The sequence below is a fragment of the Cnephaeus nilssonii genome (genome assembly GCF_951640355.1).
Source record: "Cnephaeus nilssonii genome assembly, chromosome: 24".
Classification (NCBI taxonomy): domain Eukaryota; kingdom Metazoa; phylum Chordata; class Mammalia; order Chiroptera; family Vespertilionidae; genus Cnephaeus; species Cnephaeus nilssonii.
The window spans coordinates 8,443,783-8,463,180 of record NC_137095.1 but is presented as its reverse complement, the minus strand read 5'-3'; the positions used below and the strand labels follow the sequence as shown (position 1 = coordinate 8,463,180).

Genomic DNA, 19,398 nt, shown 5'->3' with positions numbered 1-19,398 from the left:
AACCCATGATCTCTTCCTTTGAAATCCTGTGTGATCTCTTTTTTTATTTACAACTTTCTAGGCCAGTGATGGGCAACCTTTTGAGCTTGGTGTGTCAAACTTCGCCAAAAAACTGAGCATAACTCGGGTAGTGTGTCACTTTGAGGAAAAAACATTATTTCGCAAATGTTTCATCCTCAGGAGCAGCAAATGTTTCATCCTCGGCATGCGGCCGCGTGTCATCAGAAATGGCTACGCGTGTCAGTGCTGACACGCGTGTCATAGGTTCGCCATCACTGTTCTAGGCACTAAACTATGTTAGGATTATTAGATATTTGGTATTATTTTGTTATTTACCTCTTTCATTCTTTTAACCCTTTGCACTTGCTTGCTTTTTTCTCGATTCCTTTATTCCAGTGATGGCGAACCTATGACACGCGTGTCAGCACTGAAAGGTCCCAGGTTCAATTCTGAGGCGGCCGCATGCCGAGGATGAAACATTTGCTGCTCCTGAGGATGAAACATTTGCGAAATAATGTTTTTTCCTCAAAGTGACACACTACCCGAGTTATGCTCAGTTTTTTGGTGAAGTTTGATACACCAAGCTCAAAAGGTTGCCCATCACTGGTTTATTCTAATGCTAACCGTGTTGAGTCACACTCGACATCCGAGTGCAAAAGGTTAAAATATAATTACTTGACTTCCAACTAAATTAAAATTCTTGAAGGGAGCTAGACCATGTTTTGAGCCTTTGTATATTCCTTATAGGATCATAATACGTATGCTTACAGATAATCAAAGTTCCTAAGTGTTTATTGCCTTCGCTTGGAAAGATGAAGATACTGTGTGGTACCTGTCATGCAGTACAATGGGTTTTTTTCTTAGGTAATTTTTCTAGTCTTGTATTATTGCAGAAGAAAGTTCAAGTATCCTGGTTACAGTGACCATAGAGAAATCAATAGCATCAGTAGAGATGTATATTGCAGTATATTTGACTTGAGAAAGGAAACAAACTCATTACCATTCCTTTCCCCGATTTAATTTTCCTTTTATTTGAAATATCCTTAGCTATTTGAGTCAACTCATAATGGATTCTGTTTTTCAGAACTGCTTTCAAATATCATCATGTACTCGCCCTTGGTTCTTCAGAGTTGTTCTGCTAAAGTCACAGAGAGTTTTGACTATTTGTCCTTCCTGCCCCTTCAAACGGTGCAGGGGCTGCTGAAGGCGGTGCAGGTGAGTCTCCCCAGGAGCGGAGAACCCAGGTGGGGGGAAGTGGGAGTCCGATGTGTTTCTTTATGAATATATATATGTCTAAGAAATCCAATTTCTCTTGATTCTAAAACATTAAATTTAGTATTAAAAGGGCAAGAGCCCCAGCCTAGCTGGTTTAGCTCAATGGATAGAGCATCGGCTTGTGGACTGAAAGGTCCCAGGTTTGATTCTGGTCAAGGGCACATGCCCGGATTGTGGGCTCGATCCCCAGTAGGGGGTGTGCAGGAGTTAGCCAATCAATGATTCGCGGTCATCATGATGTTTCTCTCTCCCTCTCTGAAATCAATAAAAATACATTTAAAAAACAGGGGTGGGGCAAGAACCCCAAGCTCTAGACTCTGTTCTCCAAGTTTACCTGTCTTCATAGCACTACTCTCTGGCCTTTGACTCACTTTCAAGTTAGTGAAGAAATCGAAGGGCTCTTACAGAATTGCTAATTGAGAACTATAGAGTTAAAAACTCGGTCCAATGTAGTATTTCAACTACAGTGTTGTCCTTATTACTAAGTGTGACATACATTGAAAAATGTATAAAAGTGCCTTAGAGCCCGGCTGGTGTGGCTCAGTGGTTGAACAGCAACCTATGAACCAGGAGGTCACAGTTCGATTCCTGGTAAGGGCACATGCCCAGATTGTGGGCTCGATTCTCCAGTAGGGGACGTGCAGGAGGCAGCTGATCCATGATTCTCTCTCATCATTGATGTTTCTATCTATCTCTCTCCCTCTCCCTTCCTCTCTGAAATCAGTACAAACATTAAAAAAAAAAAAAAAAAAAAAGTGCCTTAGAAAAGCCAAACATTGAATAGCAAGGAGCTAAGGCCAATAAGCAAACTCCTTCTGGTTTTAAGCTCCACTGCTTCCTCTTTCAGCCCCTTCTCAAAGTGAGCATGTCGATGAGAGACTCCCTGATACTGGTCCTTCGGAAAGCTATGTTTGCCAGGTACGTAGCGTCCCATCTAATGTTACTTGCAGCCCTCTCTGCCAACTCCTCGTGCAACCTGGTCATGGGCGTGCGAACGCCTCACCCAGCTGAACACGTTCACCAAACAGGGCATTGTGCACAGTTCTTTACCTCCCTGAATCTCTAGAGCAGTCCTGCGAAGTGCGGGTTACTGCAGCTCCCATTTCACAGACCGGGAAACCGAGGCTTAGAGAAGTCCGTGACCTGTCAAGTCCAATAGGGGTTGGTGTTGGAGCCCGGATTCCAGCTTGTGATGAGGGTACTCTGCTGTGCACTAGAATAGCCCTGCAGATGAGGGTCCAGTGCCGGCTGGCAACAGTTCTGAAGGGGAAAACACCTTCATTAAGAAGTAAATAGCCCTGACCAGTTTGGCTCAGTGGATAGAGCGTTGGCCTGCGGACTCAAGGGACCCAGGTTTGATTCCGGTCAAGGGCATGTACCTGGGTTGCAGGCACATACCCAGTGGGGAGTGTGCAGGAGGCAGCTGATTGATGTTTCTCTCTCATCGATGTTTCTGACTCTCCCTCTCCTTTCCTCTCTGTAAAAAATCAATAAAATATATTATAAAAAAAAAAAGTAAATATTAGCAGGCTGGCGTGGCTCAGTGATTGAGTGTCAACCTATGAACCAGGAAGTCAGGGTTCGATTCCCGGTCAGGGCACATGCCCAGGTTGCGGGCTCGATCCCCAGTGTGGGATGTGCAGGAGACAACCAATCAATGATTCTCTTATCATCATTGATGTCTGTATCTGTTTCCCTCTCCCTTCCTCTGATATCAATAAAAAATGTAATTAAAAAAATTTTAAGCTTATTTTAGTGAACATCAGAATTGTGGGCTAGTGACTGTAGACCAAATCAATTTTTGAGGGTCTTGGTCTTTTGGTTTTTGGCTTAGCCACTGCCTCCTGACCTCTCTTCCTTTATTCATTAGTATACAAGCTATAAGATGACAATACATCTCTTACAAAATATTCTGAGACAAGTAGTAGGTGGAAACCATTTGGTGCTTTAAGTATAAAATCACATCTTGCCCTCATGGATAGCCATAGGAACAGCCTATGCCAGTGGTCGGCAAACTGCGGCTCGCGAGCCACATGCGGCTCTCTGGCCCCTTGAGTGTGGCTCTTCCACAAAATACCACGGCCTGGGCGAGTCTGTTTTGAAGAAGTGGCGTTAGAAGAAGTTTAAGTTTAAAAAATTTGGCTCTCCAAAGAAATTTCAATCGTTGTCCTGTTGATATTTGGCTCTGTGGACGAATGAGTTTGCCGACCACTGGCTATGCTATTGCCCCTATTGTAGGATTGAGGTTTCTGTTGCTCCTCACCCAGATGCACGTCTGACAGGCCAAGGTGAAGGTTGTCGCGTCTATAACATGAATTCGTCGTGGAGCCTCGGGGAGATGGCTGGACCATTTTTTCTGGGTGGAGGGTTTATAAGGCACCACGCATGGCTCTCCTTTAGGCGCAGAGAAAATCAACCATTTCCTTTGCGATTCAGCACTTGCATCCTCTCCGCACGCTTGTTCTCATTCCCCACGTAGCCGGGTCAGGATAGAAGGAGGTATAGGGAATGTCATGAGGTTAAGCAGATAATGAAAACATCAGCTGCCGATTGCTGTGAACAGCTGATTTCTTATTCGAGTACATAAATTCATTGTGCTCTATTGTGTTTCACTGTTAATACATATTCCTCTCTGTACAAAACTTACTGGATTTTTAAAATACATGTGTGTGTGTTTTTATTGATTTCGGAGAGGAAAAGAGAGGGAAGAGAGAGAGAAACGACAATGAGAGAGTCATGAATCGACTGCCTCCTGCACGCCCCCTACTGGGGATGGAGCCTGCAACCTGGGCATGTGCCCTGACTGGGAATCAAACTGTGACCTCCTGGTTCATAGATCAATGCTCAACCACTGAGCCACACCGGCCGGGCTAACTGGATTTTTTAGACACAGAAGCCTACTGCTGTGAAATTAATACTGTTTGCTCCTTGCTTCTCTGTCTGTCCCTGAGCTAGACAGCTTGATGCCCGGAAATCGGCGGTGGCCGGGTTTTTGCTGCTCCTGAAGAACTTCAAGGTCTTGGGCAGCCTGTCGTCCTCCCAGTGCAGCCAGGCCATCGGCGTCAGCCAGGTGAGGTGGCCCAGCCGGCTTGTCGCAGGCGCTGCTGCGGGGCGTGGGGACGTGCCCACCGGCTTCTCTTCCTCCTGTTACTCTGGTCGTGCAGACCGTCCTGAAACACTGCTCTCAGGTGCTGGCGATGGCCGTGCGCTCAGCACTGCGAATGGCAGATCTGCTGTGTGCTCCACGCTGTGCGGTGCGGTAGCCACCAGCCTCAGAGTGGCTATTGAACTGGACACCTGGCATGTGGCTAGTCCAGATTCAGTGTGTGTGCGTGTAAAGTACACTGGGTTTTAAAGACACAGTGCGAAACTAAAGAATGGACAGTATCATTAATTTTTTATTTCGATGACACGTTGAAATAATATTTTGGACATGTTGGGTTAAGTACAAAGTTCGAATTAATTTCATCAGTTTCTGTTTAAATTTGGTTACCAGGAAATTTAAAATTAGATATGTGAGTTGCATTTGTGGTTTGTCCTGTTAGACGCTAGGCTAAGTGCTTTACATTCATTATTTCATTTATTCTTCACAGTAGTTCTCAGAGGCTAAATACATTTATGACCTCCATCTTTTCTAGTTTATTTACTTGGCACGTGAACATGTATCAAACCCAGTAATCTGAGCAAATAAAATTATAATTGCTGAATTTATTATGCACATTCAGTAAGGGGTGTTGTTGTCATGTGCGTTTCTAAACTAAAAACTACCTCTGACCCTCTCAGGATTTGGTGGGAGCAAAAAGAGCTAGGTTCTTCTAGCTACTGAAGACATTTGAAGAAGTCTTGTAGGCCTTTAAGTAAGTCAGGTAGATTGTGAGCTACTGGATTCCAGTGGAGGAGCTAACCTGTGCCTTCCTGAGCAGGTCCACGTGGATGTCCACAGTCGGTACAATGCTGTGGCCAACGAGGCTTTTTGCCTTGAGATCATGGATAGTTTGAGGAGATGCCTGGGCCAGCAGGCTGACGTTCGGCTCATGCTTTATGAGGTAACTCCGCAGAGCGGGAGGAATGTCGCATCCCCCAGCTCATCATCTTTTTTATGTTTTTAATTCATTATGTCCTTACTTTTGAATTTTTTTGGGTACAGTTGAGGCAGTAACTTAAACTTTCTGAATTGTTTCTCTAGCAAATAATATATTCATCTTTTTCAAACAACTGAGAATAGGATAAAGAAAGATAGTGTTGCCCTGGCCGGTTTGCCCCAGTGGATAGAGCGTCGGCTTGCGGATTGAGGGGTCCCAGGTTCAATTCCGGTCAGGCGCATGCCTGGGTGGCAGGCTCGATCCCCAGTGGGGGGCGTTCAGGAGGCAGCCAATCAATGATTCTCTATCATCATGGATGTTTCTATATCTCTCTCCCCCTCTCCCTTCCCTCTGAAATCAATAAGAATATATTTTTAAAAAATATAGTGTTATTTTGAAGTTATGATTGTCTGAATCACTGGTATCTCTGTTAGAGAGTTTATTTGTCTCTGTTTGATTCCTCTCAGGGGTTCTATGATGTCCTTCGAAGAAACTCTCAGCTGGCTAATTCGATCATGCAGACTCTGCTGTCACAGGTAAAAAGCATTTATAGATACAGAAAACAGATAATGGGGCATTGAGTGGCGATTGACATTTTCCAGACTTTTCACAATGTGAAATAATTCCCAAATAGTCACTGGCACATTGACTGGGGTGTGTGATGCTATCTTGATGGTTTATTTACTTATTTGTTTTTAAAATATATTTATATTGATTTCAGGGAGCGGGGGGGAGAGAGATAGAAACATTAATGATGTTAGAAAATCATTGATCAGCTGCCTCCTGCATGCCCCACACTGGGGATCGAGCCTGCAACCCAGGCATGTGCCCTGACCGGGAATCGAACCATGACTTCCTGGTTCATAGGTCAATGCTCAACCACTGAGTCACGCTGGCCGGACTGTGATGCTGTCTTGATGTTTTATTTTAATGACCACTTGTGTACCTGCTATGTTGTCACTGTTTAATAGTTACCCTCTCAGTTCACAGTCCGCATCTTAGGTCTGAAGGACACTTTGAAGAGCCATTTATACCAGGGTTGTCAGCAGCTGTATCTGTTGTTTTACTTCTGAAAGAAAAGAGAGTGAGATCTGGAGCAAACAGCAAAATACTGCCTTGTGTTAAGTCTGGGTAACATACTTCAGTGTCTGTTGGGTTATTTTCTGTATTTTTTAGTTAAAAACGGTTTTTAAATTATGAAATATTTCAAAAGGACAATCAAGATAGGAAGAATTGAGCTGGAGAATATCTGGTATAAATAAGACCTTTTAGCCTTAACACTCATTCATTCCGCATTTGTTTGAATTTTTTAAATAGCTTTATTGAGATGTAATTCACATGCCATGCAGTTCACCCATCTAAAGTGTACAACTCCTTGGTCTTTAGTCTATTCCGAGAGTTATGCAGCTTTTACCACAATCAGTGTTTGAGCATTTCATCACCTTAGAAAGAGACTCCACACTCTTCAGCTATCACCTGATTTTCTCATCTTTTCCCCACCCTCCCAGCCCTAAGTAACCACCAGTCTCCTGTCTGTCTATACATCTGCCTGTTGTGGACATTTCATGTAAATGGAATCATATAAAGTGTGGTCTTTCACTTAACAGTGTTTTCAAGATTCACCTGTGCTGTCCCATCTATCATTACTTCATTTCTTTTTTAAATACATATTTTATTGATTTCAGAGAGGAAGGGAGAGGGAGATAGAAACATCAATGATGTGAGAGAGTCATCGATTGGCTGCTTCTTGCACGCCCCCTACTGGGGATCGAGCCCGCAACCCAGGCATGTGCCCTTGGCTGGAATCGAACCTGGGACCCTTCAGTCCACAGGCTGACACTCTATCCATTGAGCCAAACCAGCTAGAGCTTCATTTCTTTTTATGGCTAAATATTTCATCGTGTGGTACTTGAATCTTTTCATATATTAAATAAGAGAGTTCAATGGGGTGGTGAACACACAACACAGTGTGCAGATGATGTGTGGTGGCATTGTGCACCTGAAGCCTGTATAATTTTGTTAACCAGTGTCACCCCCAATAAATTCAGTAAAAAGGGGGGAACAATTTTAAAAGATGCTCTTATGTACTGATAGTAATAAGAATACCTACCTATGTTAAAATCCCAGCTAAGTGGTGTTATAATTTTTACTTTAAACAGTTATATTTTATGCCTTTTATAGTAATAGAAGAAAAAGCAAAGTATACAGGCACACACACAATTCTTTATATGTCTCCGCTTTTTACCATTGCCGAGGCTCTTTATTCATTCCTGTGGATTCAGTTTTACCATCTTGAACAATGGCCCTTCCGCCTGAGGACTCTAGAGCCTGTATTCTTTTTTAAAAATTTTTTTTAAATATATATTTTATTGATTTTTTACAGAGAGGAAGGGAGAGGGAGAGAAAGTTAGAAACATCGATGAGAGAGAAACATCAATCAGCTGCCTCCTGCACACCCCCTCCTGGGGATGTGCCCGCAACCAAGGTACATGCCCTTGACCGGAATCGAACTTGGGACCCCTCAGTCCGCAGGCCGACGCTCTATCCACTGAGCCAAACCAGTCAGGGCTAGAGCCTGTATTCTAATTGTGAAGCTCTACTGAAAATGCTAAATGCCTGTGGAAGTGCAGGCGTTGGCGTGAGAACGGAACGTTTCGTAGGAGAGGTCACGGGAGTGGAATAGGAAAGAGGATCTCAATTAGTAGATGCCTCAAGCGAGGGCGAAGGATGTGGGGGAGCCAGCGCAGTACAGATGTTGCTGCATTCTTCTTTGGACCTTTGGACGTAGGTCTGAGAAGCTGCTGCACATTACGCTTGACCCATTTAAAGGGAAAAGCAGCGCTGAGCGCGGTGTCTCTGTTCCTTGCCGTCTGTAGCTGAAACAGTTCTACGAGCCCCAATCCGACGTGCTGCCGCCTCTGAAGTTAGACGCTTGTATTTTGACCCAAGGAGATCAGATCTCGCTCCAGGAGCCACTGGTGAGACTGCTGTTCTTCCTGTAACTTGCTTTTACTGTTAAGACATGAACCCTGTTGATCGTTTGAAAGAGACACGTTTCCCCGTGAAGCTGTCTGCTCCTCCCAGCGAACTCTTTCTCTGAACGCTCCTGCTTTTCTTTTCTGACCCATCAGCGCCTGTGTCTGTTGGTAAGATGTCTGGGTGAGCACCCACCACTTCCCCCGGAGCACGTGGTCTCCATCTGTGGCTCTTGGGTTGTAGCACTGAATGAATGTCCGTTAGGATGGTAGGGAGGGAGGCTAGGAGCCGAGGAGCCCAGGGCACCTGCTGCATTAGTCTGGAGGGCGTGTGTGATTTAGGCTGAGCTAGCATTGGCGCGCTGTGGGCCCTTCAGGGGAACTAGGACAGGTTGGTCTTCTGTTCTTGCTTTCTAGCCTCAGAAAGACAGGGAAGCGAAGATAAAACAAACTCCACCCCAGTGGTCAGCAAACTCATTAGTCAACAGAGCCAAATATCAACAGGACAACGATTGACATTTCTTTGGAGAGCCAAATTTTTTAAACTTAAACTTCTTCTAACGCCACTTCTTCAAAATAGACTTGCCCAGGCTGTGGTATTTTGTGGAAGAGCCACACTCAAGGGGCCAGAGAGCTGCATGTGGCTCGCGAGCCGCAGTTTGTCGACCACGGCTCCACCCCATTTGGAGCTCATGGTCACGGAACTGTCATATTCTGCCTTCATGCACGGACCTTCTCTGCCATGCAGTGTCCTCAGCATCGGAGATGCTGTGTTGGTCTCCCAGAGATCCCCTCAGCACAAACCCCCGCCTTTAGAATAGCCAGAGAGGATCTAGCTGCCCAGCTTGGCTCCCTGGTGTTTGTACCGGAGCAGAGGGAGCGTGTCCGCCGAGGTGCCAGCTTCTTAGGCAGCCAGTTCCTTTGGGGAAGGAAGGTCAGGAAGCCATGCCTCTGCTAGTCAGCTTTTTGCAGTGTTGTTACTTCGGATCGACATAACCTGTGCTGCTAGTGAATAGCTTACTTTAGCCTTATAGACAAGAATTAATTGTTGGTTAGCAACAGCTTCGCAGGTTATCTCTGAACACTCAAGAATATTTCGTTCTCGTTTCTTCTTTTTATTTTATTTTATTTATTTATTTATTTATTTATTGTCACTGGGAAATCTTTTTTTTTTTTATTTCTTTATTGATTAAGGTATCACATATTTGTCCTCGTTTCTTCTACAGGACCATCTGCTGTGCTGTATTCAGCACTGCTTGGCCTGGTATAAGAGTAAAGTGATGCCCGCTCAGCAGGGAGGAGAGGAAGAGGAGGAGGAGGAAGGATTCTACCAAGAGTTAGACGACATGTTAGAGTCTCTTACCAACAGAATGATCAAGAGTGAACTAGAGGACTTTGAACTGGTAAGTGCTAAATCTGTTATTTATTATTTACTAGCGGCCCAGATACGGTGCATGAAATGCATGCACAGGTAGTGTCCCTAGGCCTGGCCAGCGATCAGGGCCCATCGGGGCCTTCCTTCATTCCCCGTCGCCCCCTGGTGGTCAGCGCATGTCATGGCAAGTGATTGAACTCTGGAGGGTACACTTTGCACATTAGCCTTTCATATATATAGATAACCAATTTTTAGAAATTGGTTTTGAGAGAGGGAGAAACATGGATGTGAGACAGAAACATCGACCAGTTGCCTCTCATATGCAATCGGACCAGGGATCGAACCTGCAACCTGAGTATGTTCCCTAACTGGGAATCGAACCCGCAGCCTTTCGGTGTATGGGCCAGCGCTCCAACTGAGCCACACTGCCCAGGGCCTCAATTACATTGAACAATGGAAGTTTTTGGACGCTTGTTAGTTTTTCTCCTGTGTCTTTCAGGATAAATCAGCAGATTTTTCCCAGAGCACTGGTAACGGCATTAAAAATAACATCTGTGCTTCTCTTGTGATGGGAGTTTGTGAGGTTCTCATGGAATATAATTTCTCCATCAGTAATTTCAGGTAAGGTATTACTGACTCTAATTGCAGTTTGCCTAATTCTCCATTTTATGGGTGGGATTGTCTTTTTCTTTTTAACTTGAATAGTATGCTAGGTACTGAACATACCACAGACATGGCAGTGTATGTCTTTTTTTTTAATATATTTTCATTGATTTTGAGAGAGGGGGGAAGGGAAAGGGATAGAGATATAGAAACTTTGATGGTAGAGAAACATCCTTGATCGACTGCCTCCTGCATGCCCTCACTAGGGATTGAGCCTGAACCCTAGGCATGTGCCCGGACTGGAAATTGAACCAGTGACTCCTGGTTTATGGGTCGACGCTTAACCCCTGAGCAATACCGGCTGGGCCGTGACAGTATCTCTTGTATAGACATCTAGCCGAAGCCCAGGCACTGTTTCCTACCAGGGAACACCCAGGCTTATGACGGACAGGCAGGCGACTGTCGTGCCCCTAGCAGGCTTTAATTCAGAATTCCTGGGCCCTGAAATCAAGAACTCCTTCTGATGGGTGGTAGTGTCGGACCCTCACGCTGTGTATTGCCTGGTCTAAATACGGGAGGAAACCATAGCCCCGCAGGTCGCATGCCTGGGAGCTCCCTGGTGATGAGGGGTCATTCCCGCCTGACACTGTAGCTGGACTAGAGCATCTGAGGAAGCGCTGTGGTTCCCACACGCGACAGGAAGCCACAGCCCCTGACGCCGCCCTTGGTGGTCTGCTTCCCCTTGTCCACAGCAAGAACAAGTTCGAGGACATCCTGAGCTTATTTACGTGTTACAAGAAGCTCTCTGACATCCTCACCGAGAAAGCTGGCAAAGGCAAAACCAAAGCGGCCGGCAAAACCAGTGACAGCTTCTGGTCCATGAAGTTCGTGTCCGAGCTGCTCACCGCGCTTTTCAGGTGAGGCTCCGATAGGGGCTGGGAGACAGCGGCGCTGTGACGACGCTGCGGGGAGCCTGGGCGGCCTTACCCTCTGGGTGGGAGTCATGATTCTCACTGCGTGTGTGTTTCTGAGTCCTGTGAGAGCCATTCCAGCAAATTAATTGAACCCCAGGAGGGGATTGTGGGAACCTCTGATTTATAGCCAGCCAGTCAGAAGTGCAGACAGCAGCCTGGACTTAGCGTTAGCTTTCCAAGGTGGAGGGGTCATTGCAAACTTCAGTCTGTAGCCCATTGGTCTTTCAGAACCTCTGAGACGAACTCGGGTGTTACCTGGGCTGGCAGCTGGTGTCTGAAGTGGGGGGTGGGCAGTCTTGTATGACTGGACCCCAAGCCTGTGGCATCTGATGCTCTCTGCAGCAGATAGTGTGAGAGTGGACTGCTTGGACATCTAGAGTCCATCATCCGAAGCTTGCTGAATGCTGAGACACTGAGCAGTCCCCAGAAAGCAGAGGGGACCTTCTTCCTCCCTCTCTCTAGGGACAGTACCCAAAGCCATGAGGAGAGTCTGTCCGTGCTGAGGTCCAGCAATGAGTTCATGCGCTATGCAGTGGGCGTGGCTCTGCGGAAGGTGCAGCAGCTGAAGGAGACGGGGCACGTGAGCGGCCCCGACGGGCAAAACCCAGACAAGATCTTTCAGAACCTCTGTGACATAACCCGGTAAGTCACACACGCTCACCCTCGGAAACCTGTCCCACTGGGTGTGGAGTCTCCAGGAGCAGATGACTAGAATAACTAAAACAAGTTTGAGGTAAAAGAACAAAGCCGACTCACACCCTGATTTCAAGTCTTTAATATATATATTGATTCCAGAGAGGAAGGGCGAGGGAGAGAAAGATAAGAACATCATCGATGAGAGAGAATCATTGATCGGCTGCCTCCTGCACGCTCTCCCATTGGGGATCGAGCCCACAACCTGGGCATGTGCCCTGACCGGGAATCGAATCGTGAGCTACTGGTTCATAGGTCGATGCTCAACCACTGAGCCACACCAGCTGGGCTCAAGTCTTAGGAAGTTGCTGTATTTAAGATAGTGTGGTATTGGCAGAATCAGAGGAACAGAATAAACAGTTATAGGTTATTTGATTTAACAAAGGTGCCGAGGTAATTTCATGGAGAAAGAAAGGTCTTTTCTACAAATGGTTTTGAAACAATTGGGCATTCTTATACAAAAAAGAGAATCTTTATCCATTCCTGATGTCATATACAAAATACTAACTTGAAGTGGATTTGCATACGGCAAGTTTTATTTATTTATTTGGCAGTAATAGCCAAATTTGAAAGCACCCAAGTGTCCACCAGCTGATGGATAGATTGGTGTAGAACAAGCTGTGATGCGTCCATGCAGGGGAAAACTGCTGAGTGACACAGAACAAGCTGCCGACAGCTGTAGCAGCGCAGGTGAATCTCAGAAGCATGTGCTAATTCATAACACAGCCAAACTCAAAAGGCTGCACGCTGACTGACATCAGTTTTTGTTGTTAATCCTCAAGGATATTTTTCCATTGATTTTTTTTTTTTTTTTTTTAGTGAGAGTGGAAAAGAGAGAAAGATTGATGTGAGAGAAACACATTGATTGGTTGCCTCCTGCACGAGCCCCGACTGACCAGGGCCTGGGCCGGGGAGGAGCCTGCAACCGAGGTACATGCCCTTGACCAGAATCCAACCCGGGACTCTGGTCTGCAGGCCGATGCTCTGTCCACTGTGCCAAACCGGTTTGTGCTGAATGATACCATTTTTATGTGATATTTTGTAATTGGTAAACCCATAGGGACAGGAAGTCAGTGGTTGCTTGGAAAACTGGGGGGAGAGAATTGACTATAGAGGTGCATGAAGGAGCTTTTGGGGAGATGGGACTATCTTGATTGAGGGAATGATTACACATTTGATAAGTTTGCTAAAATTCATAGAGCTGTACATCTGGAGGATGTGAATTTTACTGTATGTAAATTGCACCTCAGGGAAGCCAGCTTTAAAAATAAAGTCTCGCCCTAACCGGTTTGGCTCAGTGGATAGAGCATCGGCCTGCGGACTCAAGGGTCCCGGGTTCGATTCCTGTCAAGGGCATGTACCTTGGTTGCGGGCACATCCCCAGTAGGGGCTGTGCAGGAGGCAGCTGATCGATGTTTCTCTCTCATCCATGTTTATAACACTCTATCCCTCTCCCTTCCTCTCTGTAAAAAATCAATAAAATATATTTAAAAATAAATAAATGAAAAAATAAAGTCTCTGTTCCCCTTCAGGGTCTTGCTGTGGAGATACACGTCCATTCCGACGTCGGTGGAGGAGCCGGGGAAGAAGGAAAAGGGGAAGAGCATCTCGCTGCTGTGCCTGGAGGGCTTGCAGCGGGTCTTCAGCGCCGTGCAGCTCTTCTTCCAGCCCCGGGTGCCCCTGTTCCTGCGCGCGCTGGGTGGGCACCTCCGCGGGATACATGGGCTTGGTCTGGGTTTCTCTTTCTTCTTTTTTTTTTTTTTTTAATATATTTTATTGATTTTTTACAGAGAGGAAGGGAGAGGGATAGAGAGTTAGAAACATCGATGAGAGAGAAACATCGATCAGCTGCCTCCTGCACACTCCCTACTGGGGATGTGCCCGCAACCAAGGTACATGCCCTTGACCGGAATCGAACCTGGGACCTTTCAGTCCGCAGACCGACGCTCTATCCACTGAGCCAAACCGGTTTCGGCTCTCTTTCTTTTTTTAAAATACATTTTTATTGATTTTTAGAGAGGGAGAGAGAGAGAGAGAGAAACATCAGTGATGAGAGAGAATCATGGATTGGCTGCCTCCTGCAAGCCCACACTGGGGATTGAGCCAGCAACCTGGGCATGTGCCCTTGACGGAATCGAACCGTGACCTTCAGGTTCATAGGTCAACGCTCAGCCACTGAGCCATGCCGGCCGGACTGGGTTCTCTGTCTTCTCTTTCTTAACCAGACCTCTTGATTCTATTTGTTAACCTGTCCTAGGTCATCTGAGCTCAGTCCTAATGTTGTTAGGAAGTGACATGTAGTGGGTTCAGAATTGGCACGTACTGGACTATGCTTAACCATGAATAGGGGCTGGAAAATGGGACATAGTATGAAGAAATTGCAGAACGTTAGGAATATATTTAAATCTGCCTGTAGGACGTTTGGCTTTCTAAACGTTTAGCTACTAAAAGGCCAAGAGCATGGTTCGTTTCAAGGAAGATAGAATTCTCCCCTCCCTAGATGTCCCGGATAACGAGGAGGAAGAGGTGGAAGCCACTGTCACCCAGAGAGCGGCGTTCCAGATCCGGCAGTTCCAGGTGAGCGGCGCGGGGACCTGCTGGGCTGCCTGGGGCCGCGCCGAGGGGCTGCTGACAGGGCCAGCCGTGGGAGCCACGACAGTGAGCAGGTAGGAAAGGGCTTTTCCCTGGGTCATCATCCAAACAAGCGGAATCACTCTTAGAGAGGACGCACCACACAGAAAGGATGCTGGCTGTGTGTGCTGAGCAGGCCCGCCTGCCGCAGTCACTGCCCCCAGGAATCACTGCCCCGGGACTCACTGCCCCCGGGAGTCTCTGCCCCGGGAGTCACTGCCCCCAGAGTCACTGCCCCCGGGACTCACTGCCCCCGGGACTCACTGCCCCCGGGACTCACTGCCCCCGGGACTCACTGCCCCCGGAGTCACTGCCCCCGGGACTCACTGCCCCGGGAATCACTGCCCCCAGAGTCACTGCCCCGGGAATCACTGCCCCCAGAGTCACTGCCCCCCGGGAGTCACTGCCCCCAGAGTCACTGCCCCCGGGAGTCACTGTCCCCGGGACTCACTGCCCCCGGAGTCACTGCCCCCGGGAGTCACTGCCCCGGGACTCACTGCCCCCGGAGTCACTGCCCCCGGAGTCACTGCCCCCGGGAGTCACTGCCCCCGGGAGTCACTGCCCCCGGAGTCACTCTCCCCGGGAGTCACTGCCCCCAGGAGTCACTGCCCCGGGACTCACTGCCCCCAGGAGTCACTGCCCCCGGGAGTCACTGCCCCCGGGAGTCACTGCCCCCGGGACTCACTGCCCTCGGGAGTCACTGTCCCCGGGAGTCACTGTGTGAGTTGACACACACATGGCCAGGAGCCTGTTAAGTGTGGAGTTTGTCTTTGTTTTGTGTCCCTGGCGTAATTGGGGTTTGTCCGATTTCATAAAGGCTGGACAGTGTCTAACCATCTGATTAGTTGTCATACTCTCAGGATAACTTTAAAGTTTCTGCGCTGCGCCAGGTTCTGTTCCAGGGGCTGGTAGATCCAGTAGGGAAGGAGGGGGACAGAGTCCCTCCCCCCAGTGCTCACCTGGCAGCGGGGAGGAGACTCGCAGACAAATGCAGTCGATTCAGGTGGTTTGAGAGGAACAGAAAAGGAAAACAGGGCAGGTGTGTAGGGAGTGCTGGGGTGGGGTGTCTAAACCTGGGCGATGGATGGGCGTGGGGAGCTGTAAACCGCCCGGAATGGGGTGCCCAGTCCTTCCTAATGTACAGGGGGAGGGACGCTCACATCGATGGTGGAAAACGGTAGGAAACGAGCTGTTCCATCGAGTTCATCTTCAGATTTTGTCCTCTTTGAGTCCTTGTTGGCCCAGCCTTGGGGTCTCTGGCGAGAAGTTTCTTCTCCCTGATGCGAACATGTCTGCTAATGTGTCCGCGTCCTTTCCCTTCTCAGAGGTCCTTGTTGAATTTACTTAGCAGCCAAGAGGAGGAGTTCAACAGCAAGGAAGCCCTGCTCCTCGTCAGCGTCCTCGCCAGCTTGGCCAGGCTGCTGGAACCCACCTCCCCCCAGGTACGGCCCCCCGTTCAGTCCCACCTCTCATCCCACAGAAGGGCAGGGTGCTGCATCGTAAAAGAACGAAGCTAGCCCTGGCCGGTTTGGCTCAGTGGATAGAGCTCGGCCTGCAGACTGAAGGGTCCCAGGTTTGATTTTGGTCAGGGGCACATCCCCAGGTTGTGGGCTCGATCCCCAGTGTGGGGCGTGCAGGAGGCAACCGATCAATGGTTCTCTTTCATCATTGATGTTTCTATCTCTCCCTTCCTCTCTGAAATCAATAAAAAATCTATATTAAAAAAACACATATCTAAGTAGCCTCTCTAAGTCTGGCTTATTTTAGACTGTATCTCTAATTATGCTCCTGAGTTAGTTAATGTGAGACCTATTAGGTTACCCTCTCCTGCATGGTGCTTCTACCCTGACAGCATCTCAAGCAGCCGCACGGGCAGGAGCACTGCTTTCGTTTGGCCACCATCAGGGGTGAACAGGGAGCACTATGGGAAAAGTTACTTTCGGTGCCCTCAACCTTCTTAACCAATGGAAATACGTTAATTGTTAAGAAGGTAGCTGCCTGGTCAGCGTGGCTCAGTGGTTGAGCGTCGACCTATGAACCAGGAGGTCACAGTTTGATTCTCAATCAGGGGACAAGCCCAGGTTGCAGGCTCCATCCCCAGTGGGGATGTGCAGGAGACAGCCGATGGATAATGTTCATCATTGATGTTTCTCTCTCTCCTCTCCTCTCCCCTCCTCTCTGAAATCAATAAAAATGTCTTTTAAAAAGAATATATATATATATTTAATATATTTAAAATATATATACATATGTGTGTACATATATGTATATGTGTGCATTAGCCATATATATATATATATATATATACACACACACACACACACACACACACACGTAGCTAAAATTGATTTTTAGCTGACATTCAGCAGTTGCCTTTCTCAGCAAGGTTAGCTGGTACTGACTTTGGGGGCAATTCAACAAAAGGTGATGAAGTCAGAAAGCGTGGCTACCATCCCAAAGCAGAAAACAACTCTGCCGAGATAAGTTGTGTGCAAGCATACGTACAGCTGTGTGCACACCCAGGGAAGAATGGGAGGAGGGCCACGTGTTGTGGGTCTGCTCCATTCAGGAGGAGTTTCCCAGCAGGAGGGCAGGGAGCGTCCTTGAGCGCCGGGCTGTGTTCTCCCACGTGGCCCCCTGATCTGGGAGGACAGTTGGAGCCTTGGGGACAGGCTCCCTGTGTGCGCCCATGCTTCCGGGCGAGCTGGTCTCTAAGAGGCCACAGCCTGGGGTGCTAGGGTGGTGCGATGTTTGAGTGCCGGAAAGCGGACCTGATTCTCCTGTCCTGCAGGTCCAGGTAGCCCAAAGGAAGTCCCTTTTGCCAGCACTTACCTCATCCTGGAGCCAAACAACTCACCCCACTTTACTTTCACAATCATTCTTTCATCCCCTAACTTTGCTGCAAAGGACAGAGGACTAGGAAAGAAATACAACAACAGAGGCAGGGGGACGTTTGAGGGAAAATAAATGGGTTTGGAAAGGCTTATATACATAGGAAAGTGCTTTGTTTTTTTAAATCATCACTTCCCCCCCCCCCATAATCTCAGGTAGTCACTTGTTTGGGAGGATATTTTTCCATTGATTTTTAGAGAGAGTGGAAGGGAGGGGGAGAGACAGAGAGAAACATCGATGTGAGAGAGACACATCGATAGGTTGCCTCCCGCACATACACCAACCAGGACCGGGAATCAAGCCTGCAACCGAGGTGCGTGCCCTTGACCAGAATCGAACCCAGGACCCTTCAGTACGTGGGCTGACGCTCTATCCACTGAGCCACACCGGCTAGGGCAGTCCCTTGTCTTTTAAATTTAATTTTGAACAGATAATAAGTCTTATGATTTGAAGACCAACGATTATAAAGACATTTATAGTAAATGGCCTCCTCCTATCCTGTTCATGCCGCCCGCCTGTCCAGCTCCTCTTCTCCCCCAAAGAAGTACACACCTTTTCTTCGTTTCTTATGCATCCTTCCAGAGTTTCTTTAGCCCTAACCGGTTTGGCTCAGTGGATAGAGCATCGGCCTGCAGACTCAAGGGTCCCAGGTTCGATTCCGGTCAAGGGCATGTACCTTGGTTGCAGGCACATCCCCAGTAGGAGGTGTGCAGGAGGCAGCTGATCAATGTTTCTCTCTCATTGATGTTTTTGACTCTATCCCTCTCCCTTCCTCTCTGTGAAAAAATCAATAATATATACATATAGGTCCTTGTTGAATTTACTTAGCAGCCAAGAGGAGGAGTTTTCTTTTAAAAAGTTTCTTTGTTCCTGGAGAAGCAAATCCGAATGGAGCTCCTTTTCCCATCCCCACCCTCTTCACGCCAGAGCGTGTTGTGCACCTGCTGGTTACAGTCACACTGCCCCTTAGGCCTCTCTGCATCAGTTCCCAGAGAGCTTTCAGATTTCGGCTCTGAATGTACTATCCCCCCAACACAGCACAAGGAGTTCTTCCTGGTTGTCTTGCACTTCAGTATCACAGCCTTAGGGGCCTTTGTGGCTGAAGGCCAGGGAGGGAACTGCTGGGCAGAAAGCTTGGTGTGTCTCCTACCACCTAAGAAAAATTGCCTTATTTTATTTTTTTAAATTGGTTTCAGAGAGGAAGGGAGAGGGCGAGGGAGAGAGAAACATCAATGATGAGAGAGAATCATGATCCGCTGCCTCCTGCACGTCCCCTACTAGGGATCTAGCCCGCAACCCGGGCATGTGCCCTTGACCGGAATTGAACCTGGGACCCTTCAGTCTGCAGGCCAAACCGGCTAGGGCGCCTCTTTTTCTTTTTCCTGCCTAGTCCCTTCTAACCTCCTCTGGCCTCTTGTCTCCTAAAAGCGAATTCTGCTGTCTCTGTGGCCGGGATCTTACTCTCCTGTATCTCTCCACTCGCCTGATGTCCTTGGAGATGCCTCAGGGCTGGGGGCACGGGAAGGAAGGGAGGAACTCCAGCCCTGGATGTGGTTGTGGGGCGGGGGAGGCTGGGGCAAGACCCAGACCGGGATCCCAGGACAGTTGGCCCTTAATGAGGGTGTAGGCTGTGGGAATTAAGTTGTATGCTATCTTACAAGAAAAGTATCAGTAATCCTCATAATTTAGGGCTTATTCTCGTGCTGTTCCAAGTAGATGTTCCAATAGGTCCGGGCAGGTGTATTGGCGGATGGTTAGACGTGGGAAGGTCTAGGGCTCTTGCAGATGCATTTCTCGGCCGTTTCTGTAACACTGAATGGTCTCTAGTTTGTGCAGATGTTATCCTGGACCTCCAAGATCTGCAAGGAAAATAGCCGGGGTGAGTTTGCTGCCGCGTT

The 19,398-nt window shown here is 47.8% G+C and overlaps 1 protein-coding gene across 1 annotated transcript in view; it reads left to right on the top strand.

Annotated features, from left to right (window-relative positions):
* The window catches only part of FANCI (FA complementation group I), a 55,289-nt gene that overhangs the window by 28,020 nt on the left and 7,871 nt on the right, over positions 1–19,398 (top strand). Inside the window, exons 15-28 of the mRNA XM_079763990.1 lie at positions 1,085–1,215; positions 2,123–2,193; positions 4,231–4,345; positions 5,199–5,321; positions 5,825–5,893; positions 8,234–8,335; positions 9,559–9,735; positions 10,207–10,328; positions 11,063–11,227; positions 11,747–11,926; positions 13,510–13,676; positions 14,478–14,554; positions 15,934–16,050; positions 19,328–19,379. Coding sequence (XP_079620116.1) covers positions 1,085–1,215; positions 2,123–2,193; positions 4,231–4,345; positions 5,199–5,321; positions 5,825–5,893; positions 8,234–8,335; positions 9,559–9,735; positions 10,207–10,328; positions 11,063–11,227; positions 11,747–11,926; positions 13,510–13,676; positions 14,478–14,554; positions 15,934–16,050; positions 19,328–19,379 — 1,668 coding nt within the window. The remainder of the gene's footprint in view (positions 1–1,084; positions 1,216–2,122; positions 2,194–4,230; positions 4,346–5,198; positions 5,322–5,824; positions 5,894–8,233; positions 8,336–9,558; positions 9,736–10,206; positions 10,329–11,062; positions 11,228–11,746; positions 11,927–13,509; positions 13,677–14,477; positions 14,555–15,933; positions 16,051–19,327; positions 19,380–19,398) is intronic.